This window comes from Malurus melanocephalus, unplaced genomic scaffold, assembly GCF_030028575.1.
Source record: "Malurus melanocephalus ecotype Western Australia unplaced genomic scaffold, MMel_1.1 scaffold_135, whole genome shotgun sequence".
Classification (NCBI taxonomy): domain Eukaryota; kingdom Metazoa; phylum Chordata; class Aves; order Passeriformes; family Maluridae; genus Malurus; species Malurus melanocephalus.
Window position 1 is genome coordinate 1,636,234 of NW_026623367.1, and position 12,554 is coordinate 1,648,787.

A 12,554-nucleotide genomic window follows, 5' to 3' on the forward strand; every position below is an offset into this window, starting at 1 on the left:
GGAAGGGAAGGGAAGGGAAGGGAAGGGAAGGGAAGGGAAGGAAAGGAAAGGAAAGGAAAGGAAAGGAAAGGAAAGGAAAGGAAAGGAAAGGAAAGGAAAGGAAAGGAAAGGAAAGGAAAAGTGAAAAGCAGGGATATAAATAAGATTCCCATTCACCCCCTGGAGTTCAGAGTGTGGGGGGACACAGCAGAGTTCAGACGCTTTCCCAGGACCCTTTCCCCATGTGGACAGGCAGGGGAGGCTGTCACTCTGTCCATGCTCCTTCCCACCCCCAGCACCCTTGTTCCTCCCTGTGCTCACATGTTTTCTGTTCCCTGCCCACAGGAAGGCAGTCAAGGCCACTCTGGTKCTGCTGCCCCTGCTTGGCATCACCTACATGCTGTTCTTCGTCAACCCTGGCGAGGATGACATTTCCCAGATCGTCTTCATCTATTTCAATTCCTTCCTTCAGTCTTTTCAGGTAAGGCAGCAAGTTTACMGCTGGTGTCAGCTGCTGCTGGAAGGATCCCTGATGCTTTTCAGCCAAGAAACTTGGGGCAATRAAGTCTGTGATGGAAATACCTGCTGCAAATAGCTCAGCTGAGTTCACACATGCATAATAGATGTGTAAGTGTGTCATGGGGAGTGGAAAATCCTCTCAGGTGTGAACTGGAGGGATTAATCTGCCTTAACATCAGCACTGTARCTGCAGCTCTTCACATAAAATCAAGGGATGAAGAGATTTCATTGCACCTGCCTGAGAGGGGTTGAGGGATCCCCCTCCCGAGGTTCCTCTCTCTTCCCAGAGCACRCAGTGAGCTGAGACTGGGACTTGATGTTGCTAAACCAGAGGGAAACTACTCCTTCCTGTTGGATTTGCTGTTTTATTCAGGTTGTAAGTCTCCAGACAAAAGTTAATATGCTGTTCTCTGCAGCCAACAGCCTAATTTATAATTCATATTGGATTTTATTTAATATGGTGATTTTTAGGAATRTTAGGTATGTATTTCAGATATTTTCTCTGATTCAGAAAAGAAAGACATRGTGAGTATCAGTTTAGAGCCACCTGCTTGAAGGGAAATTTAAGGCAATCACTCCCACAGGAAGACAATGAAACATTAACCAGCTGCTCTCAGAGAAAATTCTAATATTTTGGCATTGCTGTTTTACCTCCTGTGTGCAGGAACAAGTGCTCTGACACCCAGGATATCAATACAAAGCTACAGCTGTCGAGCCAAATCTGGGGTGGGGTTAATGTTTTTACTGATTGCATCCCACCAGAAACCACAGCTGGATATCCAAAATGAAAAATRTCCCTTTTAACTTGTGAACCTTTACCCATGAAGCAATCCACTCTTTTCATTCCGTAAAATTGAATGTATTTTTTATCTGCTGATGCTCAGTGTCTCAAAAAAAAAAAAAAAAAAGCTGCTCTGCTTGTTTACTTGTTAGGGCTGTGAAGATGTAAGAAAGCAAGCACAGGGAGTCTCTCCTTTGTGGTGACAATAATTACAGCCCTAAAAACAAAATGGGTAAAATTCCACTCACAAGAATTCAGATCTTTGAAGCAGTTCTGGGGGTTTTATCACTGCTGTCAGCAGATTCCACAGAACCATTCAGCTCAGGTGAATTTAAGCAATCTGATKATACACTTGCCCTCATGAGACCATCTAAAGCCCTTTAACACCCCCTGTGAGTGTTTGGGATGTCTCTCCAGAGCTGTCAGATGTGGCACAGCACCTCTGAGGGCTCTGGGCTGTCTGGGGAGGGCAGCTGGATGCTGCAGAGCTGCTTTAACCCGGCTGAAGTGGCAATCCCCTGTATCAGAGGAAATGTTAAAATGCTTACCTAATAACTGACTGCTGTCTCTTCTTTCCAGGGTTTCTTTGTGTCAGTATTTTATTGCTTCTTGAATGGTGAGGTGAGTAATGAATCCTTGGGAGGTGGAATTTGCTCGGGTAACTGATCACAGRGACATGAGATGTTTTTACAGGGGCTCACAGTCCCATCAGTCTCTTAATGTGCCCCTGAATTCCCCAGTCCTCTCTGCTGGTGCCTTTTGCTCTCAAAGCTTTATCAAATTCAGACTGTTACGTGGGGTCAGGGCAGAGGGAGAGAAGTTTTCTCAGGTTATAAAATTCCCGTCCTTCATTTTCAAACTTCTTAAAAGTTTCTCATTAATTAAAAGTAAGATTTCTGGGCATAGCTGAACACTTTTGAGCTGAACTCTTGTTAAGGATATGCTGCAGGTGACCCATTTGTGTCTTGCCATGCTGAGCTGAGTGAGTTTGTCCATGTAGGTAACTTCCTCTGAGTGATGAGTGCCTGTTGCATTCAGAAAAGAGGGCTGAAAACAGATTTAATCAGAATTAATTTCAGGTACTGCTATCCAAGCAAGAAATGTTTCACTGATATCCCTTAGTGTTTGACTTTCACCCCAAAATGTGTGGGATTTGTCTTTCCCCTACTTACACTGCCAGTGTCTCATTTACCTGCATTTAAATGTGTCTTCTTTGTCCAGCCAAAATTTTAGTTCTCTGCAGAAATTAATTCCATATTTTGTTATTCCTTCTGTCTTGATTGAAATTCCCTTTGTGCTGCTTCTTAATTTCATTGTGGGCTATGAGAAAGAATAGGCATGGCTTCAAAGAAGCAATGTTTTACTTTATTTTTAAAATTTTATTTTATTTTTGGTTCTTGTTTTGTTTTACATTAGTAACTTCTCCTCTGCCTTATTAATTCTGAGGCGATGTTGACAAGAAGCAGCTCAGCTTCCTCACGTTAAGCACGTGCCACTTTTATATCGTGGCAGCAGAGTGTTCTSAGTTCTCTTTCCAACTTTCCCTCTCATAAATTCTCACCATTCCGTTTGCCTCTTGTAGGAGGTTTAAATTTTCCTCCAAAATACAGGTGCATGTAGACCAACATGACCTTAAGCTGTGCCAGGAGAGGTTTGGGTTGGGTTTCAGGGAAAGGTTCTTCACTCAGAGGGTGCTGGCACTGCCCAGGCTCCCCAGGRAATGGTCCCAGCCCCGAGGCTGCCAGAGCTCCAGGAGGATCTTTCTGTAGACAGCAGGCATTTTTAAAGTATTTTTTTCATATTTTTTTTCACTGCAATCCCAATTGAACATCAGGGGTGGAACCCAGGCCATGTGATTTCACAGCCACTCGGAACTTGCTATGACCCCACTTCCATTTTGTGGAGCAGGTTCACAGGTTTGTTCACACAGGTTTGCGTGGCTGTTCACAGCAGGTTTTCCCTCCTTTGGCTGTTCTGGATTCTTCCAGCTGTTTCCACTGGGAGAAATGTCCAAAAATCCCCTTCCCTGAGCAGCCGGAGGCTTTGTGTGCAAAGCCTTCTGCCAGCCTCCCATCTCCTGTAACACAGATGAGTTCAGACACCATGGAGCTSATCAAAGGAGGACGATTCCCCTCATGCACTTCTAGGCCTTGATAACAATCTACTGGGAAAGCTGGAATGATTCCAGAACTGATTTTCCAGCTGTGTCACACTGCTGTCGCACTGGGAACRGGCATTTCTAAGGGAGTCAGCCCCAGGTTGAGACACCCACCTTGGGATCTTGTTTCATTTCCCTAAACACAGATGTCTGGTGCTGCTGGGGAGGCTGCAGGGTGTCTGAGGCATCCACGTGGCTCTTCCCAGCTGATTCAGGATCTGGAGAAGATTCACATCCGACTGGGAAGTGGGAATGCCAAGTGGGATGGAGTGGAGGTGTTCAAATGGCTCTGTGTCAGTAATTTGAGCTGGTCAATAGAACCTTTTTGATTTTGGAGCTTTTCACCAGCTCAACCTGCAGCAGACATCTCCACATGCTCCAGTCTTTGCTGGCAGTCTGGATTGGCTCTGCCCTGCATACCCAGACAACCTGCCCCTGTGTGGCACCCACAGACAGCTGAGTTTGGGAAGGAAATCCTCCCTGAAGTGTTYATTTACATCCCATGTGCAACTTTCACTTGGCTGATAAACCATGGCAACTCTCTGGCTCCTCTTTTGAGGTGTAAGTCCAAAACCCTCAGATAATACAGTATTGCCTCTTTCAAAACTGTGAAAGGACTTAGGGCTCGTCTTAATGTACTGTGAGAGTGGTTTTTTGAAGGGTCRTAAAACCTTTAAAGGATAAAATTTCCTGTTCTGTTTTAGCCCCAGCTTTTCTTGGCACAGAAGAAAGCAGCAAATTCAGTGATATTTTTTTTTCAGAGCTTTCTGGGTTTGTAATCACATTGTCCAGAAAAAAAAAATTGCATCTTGCAGTACAGTAATTTAAAAGCTCAGCTGCTTCCAGCCAGGCATCCCTACAGAAGTGGTGTTGAAGGCAATGCTGCTCGGTCCCCATGAGCTCCCAAATTTTGCTCTGAAAGGGGTTTTCCCCTTTTAGATAATAACCTGTGAGGAGCAGCCTTTCAGTAGCCTGAAATCTTTGTGAGTATCACTGAAGCCTTGTTATTATCTCTCCAGTGAGCCTGAWATTCAGGTGATGGATGGGCTGATAACTTTCTGTCTCAGGAGGTTTTAAAGGTTCAGGTTTTCCACTTACACCAGAGTTGGATTCCTTAAATGCATCTAATGGTCTGTGTCAGGTTACTCATCCCCCACACTGCCAAGGGTTGATGACACAAGCAAAAAGCCTGGAAAACCCATTAATTTCAAGCTTTGCTAAAGCTGTGATTTCAGATGCATCTCTCACATTCCATATTTGATTCACATCCCACTAAATACTTACAACTGCCTGTTGTAGAGCTCAAAAATTACGGATTGCCCTCCAAAAAAAYGCCCCAAAACATGTTCTTCATAACATTTTCAATGAATGCTTCATGTCTGGGACACCTGTCCCTTCAAAATTTGTGCATTTCCTTTTGCTGTGGGACCAAAAGCTGGAAGAGAGAGGAAGCACCATTGTGGATCCCCCAAGTGTGATGTTCTACTCACTAGGAACCCACATTAAAAATCCCACATAACCTGATTTGGGTTTTGTTTTTTTTTTCCCTGAGGCTCAGTGTGTGATTTGACTGAGTTTTCTCATCAGGAAGTATTTTTGAGAAAGAAGGAGAATAACAGGAAATAAAGAAACAGAGGTGATCTTGTTCTCAGCATCCACGAAGGGGTTCATGCAAAATTCCTTCCCTGTCAGGGCAAGAATTGGATGCAGTCTTTACACAGTTGTGCTGGATTTTAATGTTCTCAGAATAAGGAGAATTAACAATTAACCCCAGTCCTTTTTGAGGAAAGGAAATTGTGCAATGAATTTACTGCCTGTAYTTTAAAGTGCACGTGGAGATTTTGCAGCAAGATTTAGTTAATGTTGAGGCTATTTCTCAATCTGATGTGAAAACCACTTGGTTTGAATGCAGGGAAAGCATTAAAAGTGTTACTGGAACATCAGCAAATGGCAGAAATACTACTTTAAAACTGCATTTTGATAGAGTCACAGGAAATGGAACCATGTGTCACGACAAACCTGCATGAACTGAAAATAAAGAGGAACAGCTTTGTGCTGTACCCCTAACCCAGATCCCACAATATCTGAGCATCTCAGTCTGTATAACTTCAAAACTTCTAAAACTGGCTTTAAAGATCAAAATCAGCATCATAAAAACACTCAGGATGTGAGAGGCTGTTCCASAGCAGAGTTTGCCTACAGAGCTGGCAAGGGTTGGACTCGATGATCCTTAGGGATCCCTTCCAAGCTGAGATATTTTGAGATTCAGGGATTCTGTTCTGTGAAGTTTCTGTCCCTTTGTCAGAGTTCTGGCTGTGAAATTTGGAAAAAGAAGCTTTTCCAAAGAAGAAGATGAGAGTCTTCCAAAAGAAGAAGATGAGAGTTTTTCCTCTCTACCCTGTAGCCTGCCCTGATTTAAACAAATATACCCTGAGATCTAACCAAAGGTGACACCTTGGAAATTCTTGGTACCACCATAAAAGGTTCTGATTTTCAGTGGCCTGACAGTTTGGAAAGGGAAAACAGGAATTTTTAAATTGTAGCCCATGCAAAGAACTTAAAACAGCTGAGTTAATTTCCTTTGGTTTTGAGTGAACTTTTGTCCTGGGCATTCTGTCACCTCCCTTTCCCCCATTTCCACCAAACACAGTGTTTCACACAGCTCCTGGCCTGGCTTTGTTGGCTGCAGTGGGAGAGGATGTGTCGGGCACCTCAGCTGGAGATAAAACATCAGTAAATCAAAGAAACAATCTGAGCTCATCAAGTCCAACCCCTATCTGCACACTGCCAAGCCCACCACTCAACCATGGGCTCATTTCCTAATTTTTTGGACACTTCCAGGGATGGTTGTTCCATCACTTGGGTTCCAATGCCTGAACACCCTTTCAGTGAAGAAATTGTTCCAAATATCCAATCTAAATCTCACCTGATGCAACTTGAGGCCATTTCCTCTGGTCCTGTCCCTGTTCCCTGGAGCAGAGCCCGACCCCCCGGCTGTCCCCTCCTGTCAGGGAGTTGTGCAGAGCCACAAGGTCCCCCCRGAGCCTCCTTTGCTCCAGGCTCAGCCCCTTTCCCAGCTCCCTCAGCTGCTCCTGTGGCTCCAGACCCTTCCCAGCTCTGTTCCCTTTCCTCTTTCCAAGCCAACACCTTATACACAGATTATTGCAGTGAATCCAAGGGGAAGAAGCAGTTTAGATACAAAGTTTACAGGGGTTTTTTTATGTTTTATTGCTTCTGGAAAGTTCTGAAGCTGTTTTGAATGAGCTGTGTGTGCTGTGGATGGACACAAGAGGCCAYTGGCACTTGACTCATTAATTTGTTTAGAGACTTTGTGGAAAAGGAGTTACATCTTTTTGGACACAGAAAATCTACTAGCACTAGAGGGCAAAAATATGCAAATTTAATTTAATCCAAGTGGAAAAGAGCATCTCTGGACTTCCAGGAAAATTGACGATGAGAGGTTTCTGAGAATTTGAGATRTTAATGAAAACTGGCATAATGAAAAATCTGTATGCATTTATGCTGAATGCCACTTCAGAAGAGCGAATGCAGCTTGTGAAGTTCTTTTCCGATGACTGCAAAAATCAAGATGCTCCTCAAAATTTTTTCTATCAACTCACAGATCATGAGACTGAATTTAATTTTGAGTAACACTGCATTAAAAAATAGGTAAGATGGAGTTTTTTGGAACAAGGATAGGTAGAATTAATTTGCTAGAGCATGTAGTGACAGGAGAAGGGGGAATGGCTTCAAACTGAAAGAGAGCAGGTTTAGATGGGATATTGGGAAGAAATTCTTCTCTGTGAAGGTGGGGAATGCCCCACTCCTGCTACMTCAGCAGTGATGTTGGAAACAGGAGGAAAATGAAGGAATAAGAATCCCTGCCTCCGCAGATCACTTATCCTGGTTATTGCTTTGTGTAATTCCCAATCACCACCAGATCCCTCAGAGAGTTCTGTGATCCTTGGAAACCTTACCAGCCATGATGGGARACCCCAACACAGCCATCCCATAGCAGGGGCTTGTGGATGGAGGTGACAGTGCTGGAGAAGAACCTGCATTTAGAAAGTGATGATGCCTGAAGAGGGGCTGCACAGGGAAGARCAATCTCCACTCTGCAACTGAATGCAGAGAACAAGGCAAATCCTGGTTATTCCGGAAAAAAAATATCAGAGTGAGGATATTTAAGCTCTGGAAGAGAAGCTTGAAGGTCTTTGGAGATCTCTGTTCTTGTTTGTGCTGAAAATTACTTGATAAGAAYCTGGCATGATCTCAAAACTGGATAAAGCCACTGTGCTGGATGTGCTCTGATCATGGCATTGGACCAGAGGCCTTCTGAGRTCCCTCCCAACCTTAATTATTCTGTAACTCATGAGCTCTGTGTCCATAATAATGTGGCTGTCATCCATTTCTACCCATACCCTGGATGGATACATAACTAGCCAGACCTGTGCTGAAAATGTTCTTTTAGAGCCTGAATTCTTAGCTCCACACTCAGATTCAATATTATCTGATCAATATCAGTAATCATCTGTAAACTGACATTTAAAAWGGAAAGCAGTTTAGGCTTAGAGAGAAAACATCATCAGAGAGGACTAGATCAGATGCCACTGTAAATTATCCTCATAACAAGGTGCAAGGATAACTGTTTAACTTTTTTTTTGTGTTGAACCTTTAGCCAAGCACCATCTGTCTCTCAGAATCTGTTAAACTCAAAGTGGCTCCTTTTGATCTGATCCCCTTGGGAGGCTGTTCCCTGGAGCTGCCAGCTCTGAATCACCCCTGGAATGGTCACTGATCCCCCTGCCCCTCAGCCCAGGCAGGCTCCACTTCCATCACTCCTTAAAATCTCTCAATAAATACAAACATGGAGGTGGGCTAGAGGGCTAAAGTTTAATTCCATCTGTTCTGAGGGTCCTTCCCCACCCCATCCTCCTCCTCATTACACCCCTGCTGATGTGAGGGTGACTCCAGAGCACCCCACAACAAAACCACAGGGGCTTGAGGTGCGCTGGGTACGCCCATGACTGCCCTTTCCCATGGTCAGTTCTGGTCCTTTGTGGCCCAGRAGAAAGGAGCAGCATTTGCTTCCAYCCAAAAATGTGTGGCAAATCTTTGTGACTCATCAGAATTTTTCCAGCTTCTTGAGCTGTTTTCTATGATAACAAAATTGCACTGCTGTGATCTTAGAAATAAATCTTAACAGCCCAGTCTGGCAGGTGCTGTGAAAATATCCTGCTGTTGTGAGGTTATATGGAATTGCTGCAAAAGACTCTAGGAAAAAAAAAAGGAATTGTAGACCAGTTAAGCAGGATAATTTTTTTTTAGGCTCAAAAAAACCCCATAGCAATGTTACATAAATAGTGGTGTGATGTAGAGTACCTGGGAAAAAAGAAACAAAACCACAGCGTTTTACCTGAGCTTTGTTTTTGTTTCCCTCAAGCCTTGCAGATTGTTTTGACTACATCTCTTCCTGACCTCAGGAGGATTAAATACTGATAATGGCATCTTTGTRGAAATGTTTAGCTCAATATTTTGTGTGATGGTAACATGAGCACCTTTGGCCTGAGGGGTTGGGTAGCTTACAATGAGATTGRTTCGATCTTTGTCAGCTTTCCACAGTTTGCACCACTGTACAAATGTGTTTAAAGCCCAAAGTTATTCTCCAGTCATCTCCAACTGCAGCACAAGGACCTGAAACACATCAGAAAGTGAAGGTGGAGCTTGTTGAATTCATCACTGAAATCTGTTTTCATAGAAAAAAAAAAAGTCAGTCTGTTTTAAAGCCCATTGAGAGCTCTATAAATCCTATTCATTTAATTAATTTGCCTTCATATCAGGATTTCTGGGAATATAAAGTTTCATTTGARCAAAGTAAGAATTTAATCAGTCACAGGCTACTGAACACCATGAATACACAGATTGGATATTAGGAAGAAATCCTTCCCTGTRKGGGTGGGGAGGCCCTGGCACAGGGTGCCCAGAGAAGCTGTGGCTGCCCCTGGATCCCTGGMAGTGTCCAAGGCCAGGCTGGACAGGKCTTGGAGCAGCCTGGGACAGTGGAAGGTGTCCATGACAGCAGGGGTGGAATGGGATGATCTTTAAGGTCTCAACCAGAACCRTTCGGGGATTCTGTGATTATTCTGTAATCACTCCCTGCTGTCCCTCTGGCCCTCACTGGTTAACACTTCCACATGAGGGATGTTCCCTGGAGGCATCCCARTAGTCTTAATTCCAGCTTCCACTACCATTTGGAAGCAGATCATTTATTCCTATTCTTCTTATCAGACACCCACATAACTATTRTATTTTAGTATTATTATGTCAAGAAGTGATGGGCCCATTTGTTCTGGTGAGCAGATCAAGCCTTCTTCCTCTCTGCTAATAACACACGACATTTCTTCCAAAATCTGATTTTTAGTGTTGCTCAAGGCCCKTTTTCCAGTTCATTTCTAATTAATGGCTGGGATAAATGAGCCAGCAGCCAGTGTCCATTAGAGGTAATAGCTGTACAAAGTTGATGTCTGCTTTGTCAAAAGAAAACCTTCYCTGAATGTTTTCATCTTTCTCTTGCTTCTTTCATTCCTTTTTCTTGTTCTGCTGTGGAGGAGGGGGAAGAGACGTTTTTAACAATATTTTTTATCAAATGTGATCTAAAAGTTTGACAAGTCCCTGGTTAATTCATCCAATCAGAAGAGAAAAGCTGTCACCCACTGATTTCCTTTCATCCCATTATCCAAATCCTTTTTCTTGACTGCTCCAAAGCAGTGCCCACACTCTGTAGGCACAAATRTGTTGGCAAACCTGATCTGACCACATGCTCAGAAACTCTGATTATTCACTGTACACAGAGCAGAAAGAGCTGAAAAAGGTAATTCTGAAAGAGGAACTATTTGCAAGGAAAAAGACAGATCAAGGGTCAGCACAGACACTCTGTGCTCAGAGCAGGGATCATCTTGGTCCTCTAGAGCAACTGAAGTTCCTGGAGGTGAGGCTGATAATTTGTGTTGCCAAGCCTGCTTGTTGAGCTGGAAGCACTGATGACAGCCTGGAGCACCCTTGGGCTGTTAGAGGCTYGTGCTGGTGATTTCAGGTGATAAATGTGCTGATGCTGACTCTGGGCCATGATCCTGACTCTGGAAATGCTTAATTTAAAATAGAAGTTGCTGCTCTTACAGAGATTAACAGCCATGGGGGAAGTTGCCATTTTGCTTTTCCTTTTACTCTTCCACTGTAACAGCTTTTTTTTTTTGGTGTCCTTTTTTAACACATGATTTTCTTTTTTTCCAGTTTTCTTTTTTTCTCTTCTTACCTAAAGTTAACCTAGCATTTTATTTCCAAGTTCAGTTACAAGATATAAATTTGAGCTTAGCCCTTTGTGACCTTTTGTGCTTGCACTCTGGTCACATGCTAATTGCAGTTAATTATTCTGTCATTAAAAAAATGCTTAGCCCTTACCCCTGTAAGTGCAGAGCCCATTTCCATGTGCCCAGGCCATTGGGGATTGCTCCAGCTGTACAAGAAGACAGCATTTTTCTTACTACTTTTTTATCTTACTGCTTTTTTATCCCATCTCAAACCACATCATAAAAGCCAACTGCTTGTTTAGTCTCACATCTTTATCTCCAGGTGATTCTTTTTTATTTGGTTGTCTTGAAGCACAAATGATAAATCTAATCTGGCTTCATTGGCTGAGTGAGTATCTGTTCACACTGCTGGTTGCTCAGGGAAAAAAAAAAAACAAAATTTCATTCCAGAAGAAAGGAGGAAAATTTTCTCCAACAGCCACTTGGTGACATCTGGGGGAAAAGGACCATTTAGGAGGCAGCATTCCTCTGCATATCAAGTTTTCATGGGAGTGTTTCCCATGACAATGATCTGACGCTTCATGTGCTCCTTAAACCACTTTGTCTGAGGTGCCCAACGYTTTGTTAAACCTGACCAAGCCCCATCCTGAAGTGCAGAGGTGTTTTAGCTGCTCTTCCCATCCAGAAATCCTCTGCACTGTTGTTTATTCACATTTTTCTCCTTCTCATCTCCAGATCATTCATGATGATCATGCTTTTCCAGGCAGTGCTGTGTTTTAATTTGAATTCTCCTTTTGTTGGGTGTTCTCTCTCCTCTTTCTCAGTCCTATTCCCTCACAGTCTTTGTTTTATAAGGTTCTGCCTGACCCCTACTAAGTATAAAAACCATTATTATTTACATTGAAGCAAATCATTGATTCAAAACCAAAAGAAAAATACCCAGTGTGGCTTTCTCCTCACCTTACTGTAAAAATCTGCAGCTGCCTGTCTTAAATCACAGAATCACAGCATCAGTTAGGTTGGAAAAGACCTCTGAGATYACTGAGTCCAAGCTATGACCKAAAGCCATGGCACAGATCACACATAGCTGAGAAAACAACCAAAGAAAGGAATCCTGTGGTCTGRTTTGCCCAATCTCTGCCTTCTAGAAGGGCTCTGATAGAAAAGCCCCATTTCCAGGTTTAGGATTTCCCTGTAAAGGTTCCAGAGGCAGTTGCAGAGCTGTTTTCCAGGCTGGTGCTCGTGAACCTGCAGTGAAGTGTATTTGATGGACAAAGCTGTGATGGGAGGGGATTGTCAGGTGCCAGACCAGCTTCTCAGCAGCCCAGGGTCTGTCCAAACCTCTAAAACCCACCCAGAAACGGGAAGATTGAAACCAGCCAAGAGAAGGAGAGCAATTTCCTCCTTTATGTGTCTTCCTTGTGAACTCTGGTGTGTTTTAACCTTCATCCTGCTCATCAGGTCACCTCAGGCTGACAGGATGTGGTTTGGGTTGGAAAAACCTCCACTCCTGGAGCTCTTCCACTCATCGGAGCACCCTTGGGCAGCACTTTGGAGCTGGCGTGGGAGACTTTGTGTGTTCCTTGTGTTGTGAGCAGACCTCACAGAGCCCCTGCAGGCTTTCAAAGCTTTCAAAGAAATGAAGAAAAACAGTGGCTTTTCATCTCTGGGCAATTTTTTTTTCACCTTCACTTTCCCTGCAGTGCCAGTGGTGGTGACAGACACACCCAGGGTGGCTTTAATTGTCCTCACCCAGGTGCTGATAGCTGAGAACCTGTGCCAGCATGGGTTCCACATGCTCTGCAAGCTC

The 12,554-nt window shown here is 43.6% G+C and overlaps 1 protein-coding gene across 1 annotated transcript in view; it reads left to right on the forward strand.

The window, feature by feature from the left end:
* The window catches only part of CRHR2 (corticotropin releasing hormone receptor 2), a 96,549-nt gene that overhangs the window by 79,290 nt on the left and 4,705 nt on the right, over positions 1 to 12,554 (forward strand). Inside the window, exons 10-11 of the mRNA XM_057370881.1 lie at positions 325 to 460; positions 1,859 to 1,900. Of these exons, the coding sequence (XP_057226864.1) occupies positions 325 to 460; positions 1,859 to 1,900 (178 nt within the window). The remainder of the gene's footprint in view (positions 1 to 324; positions 461 to 1,858; positions 1,901 to 12,554) is intronic.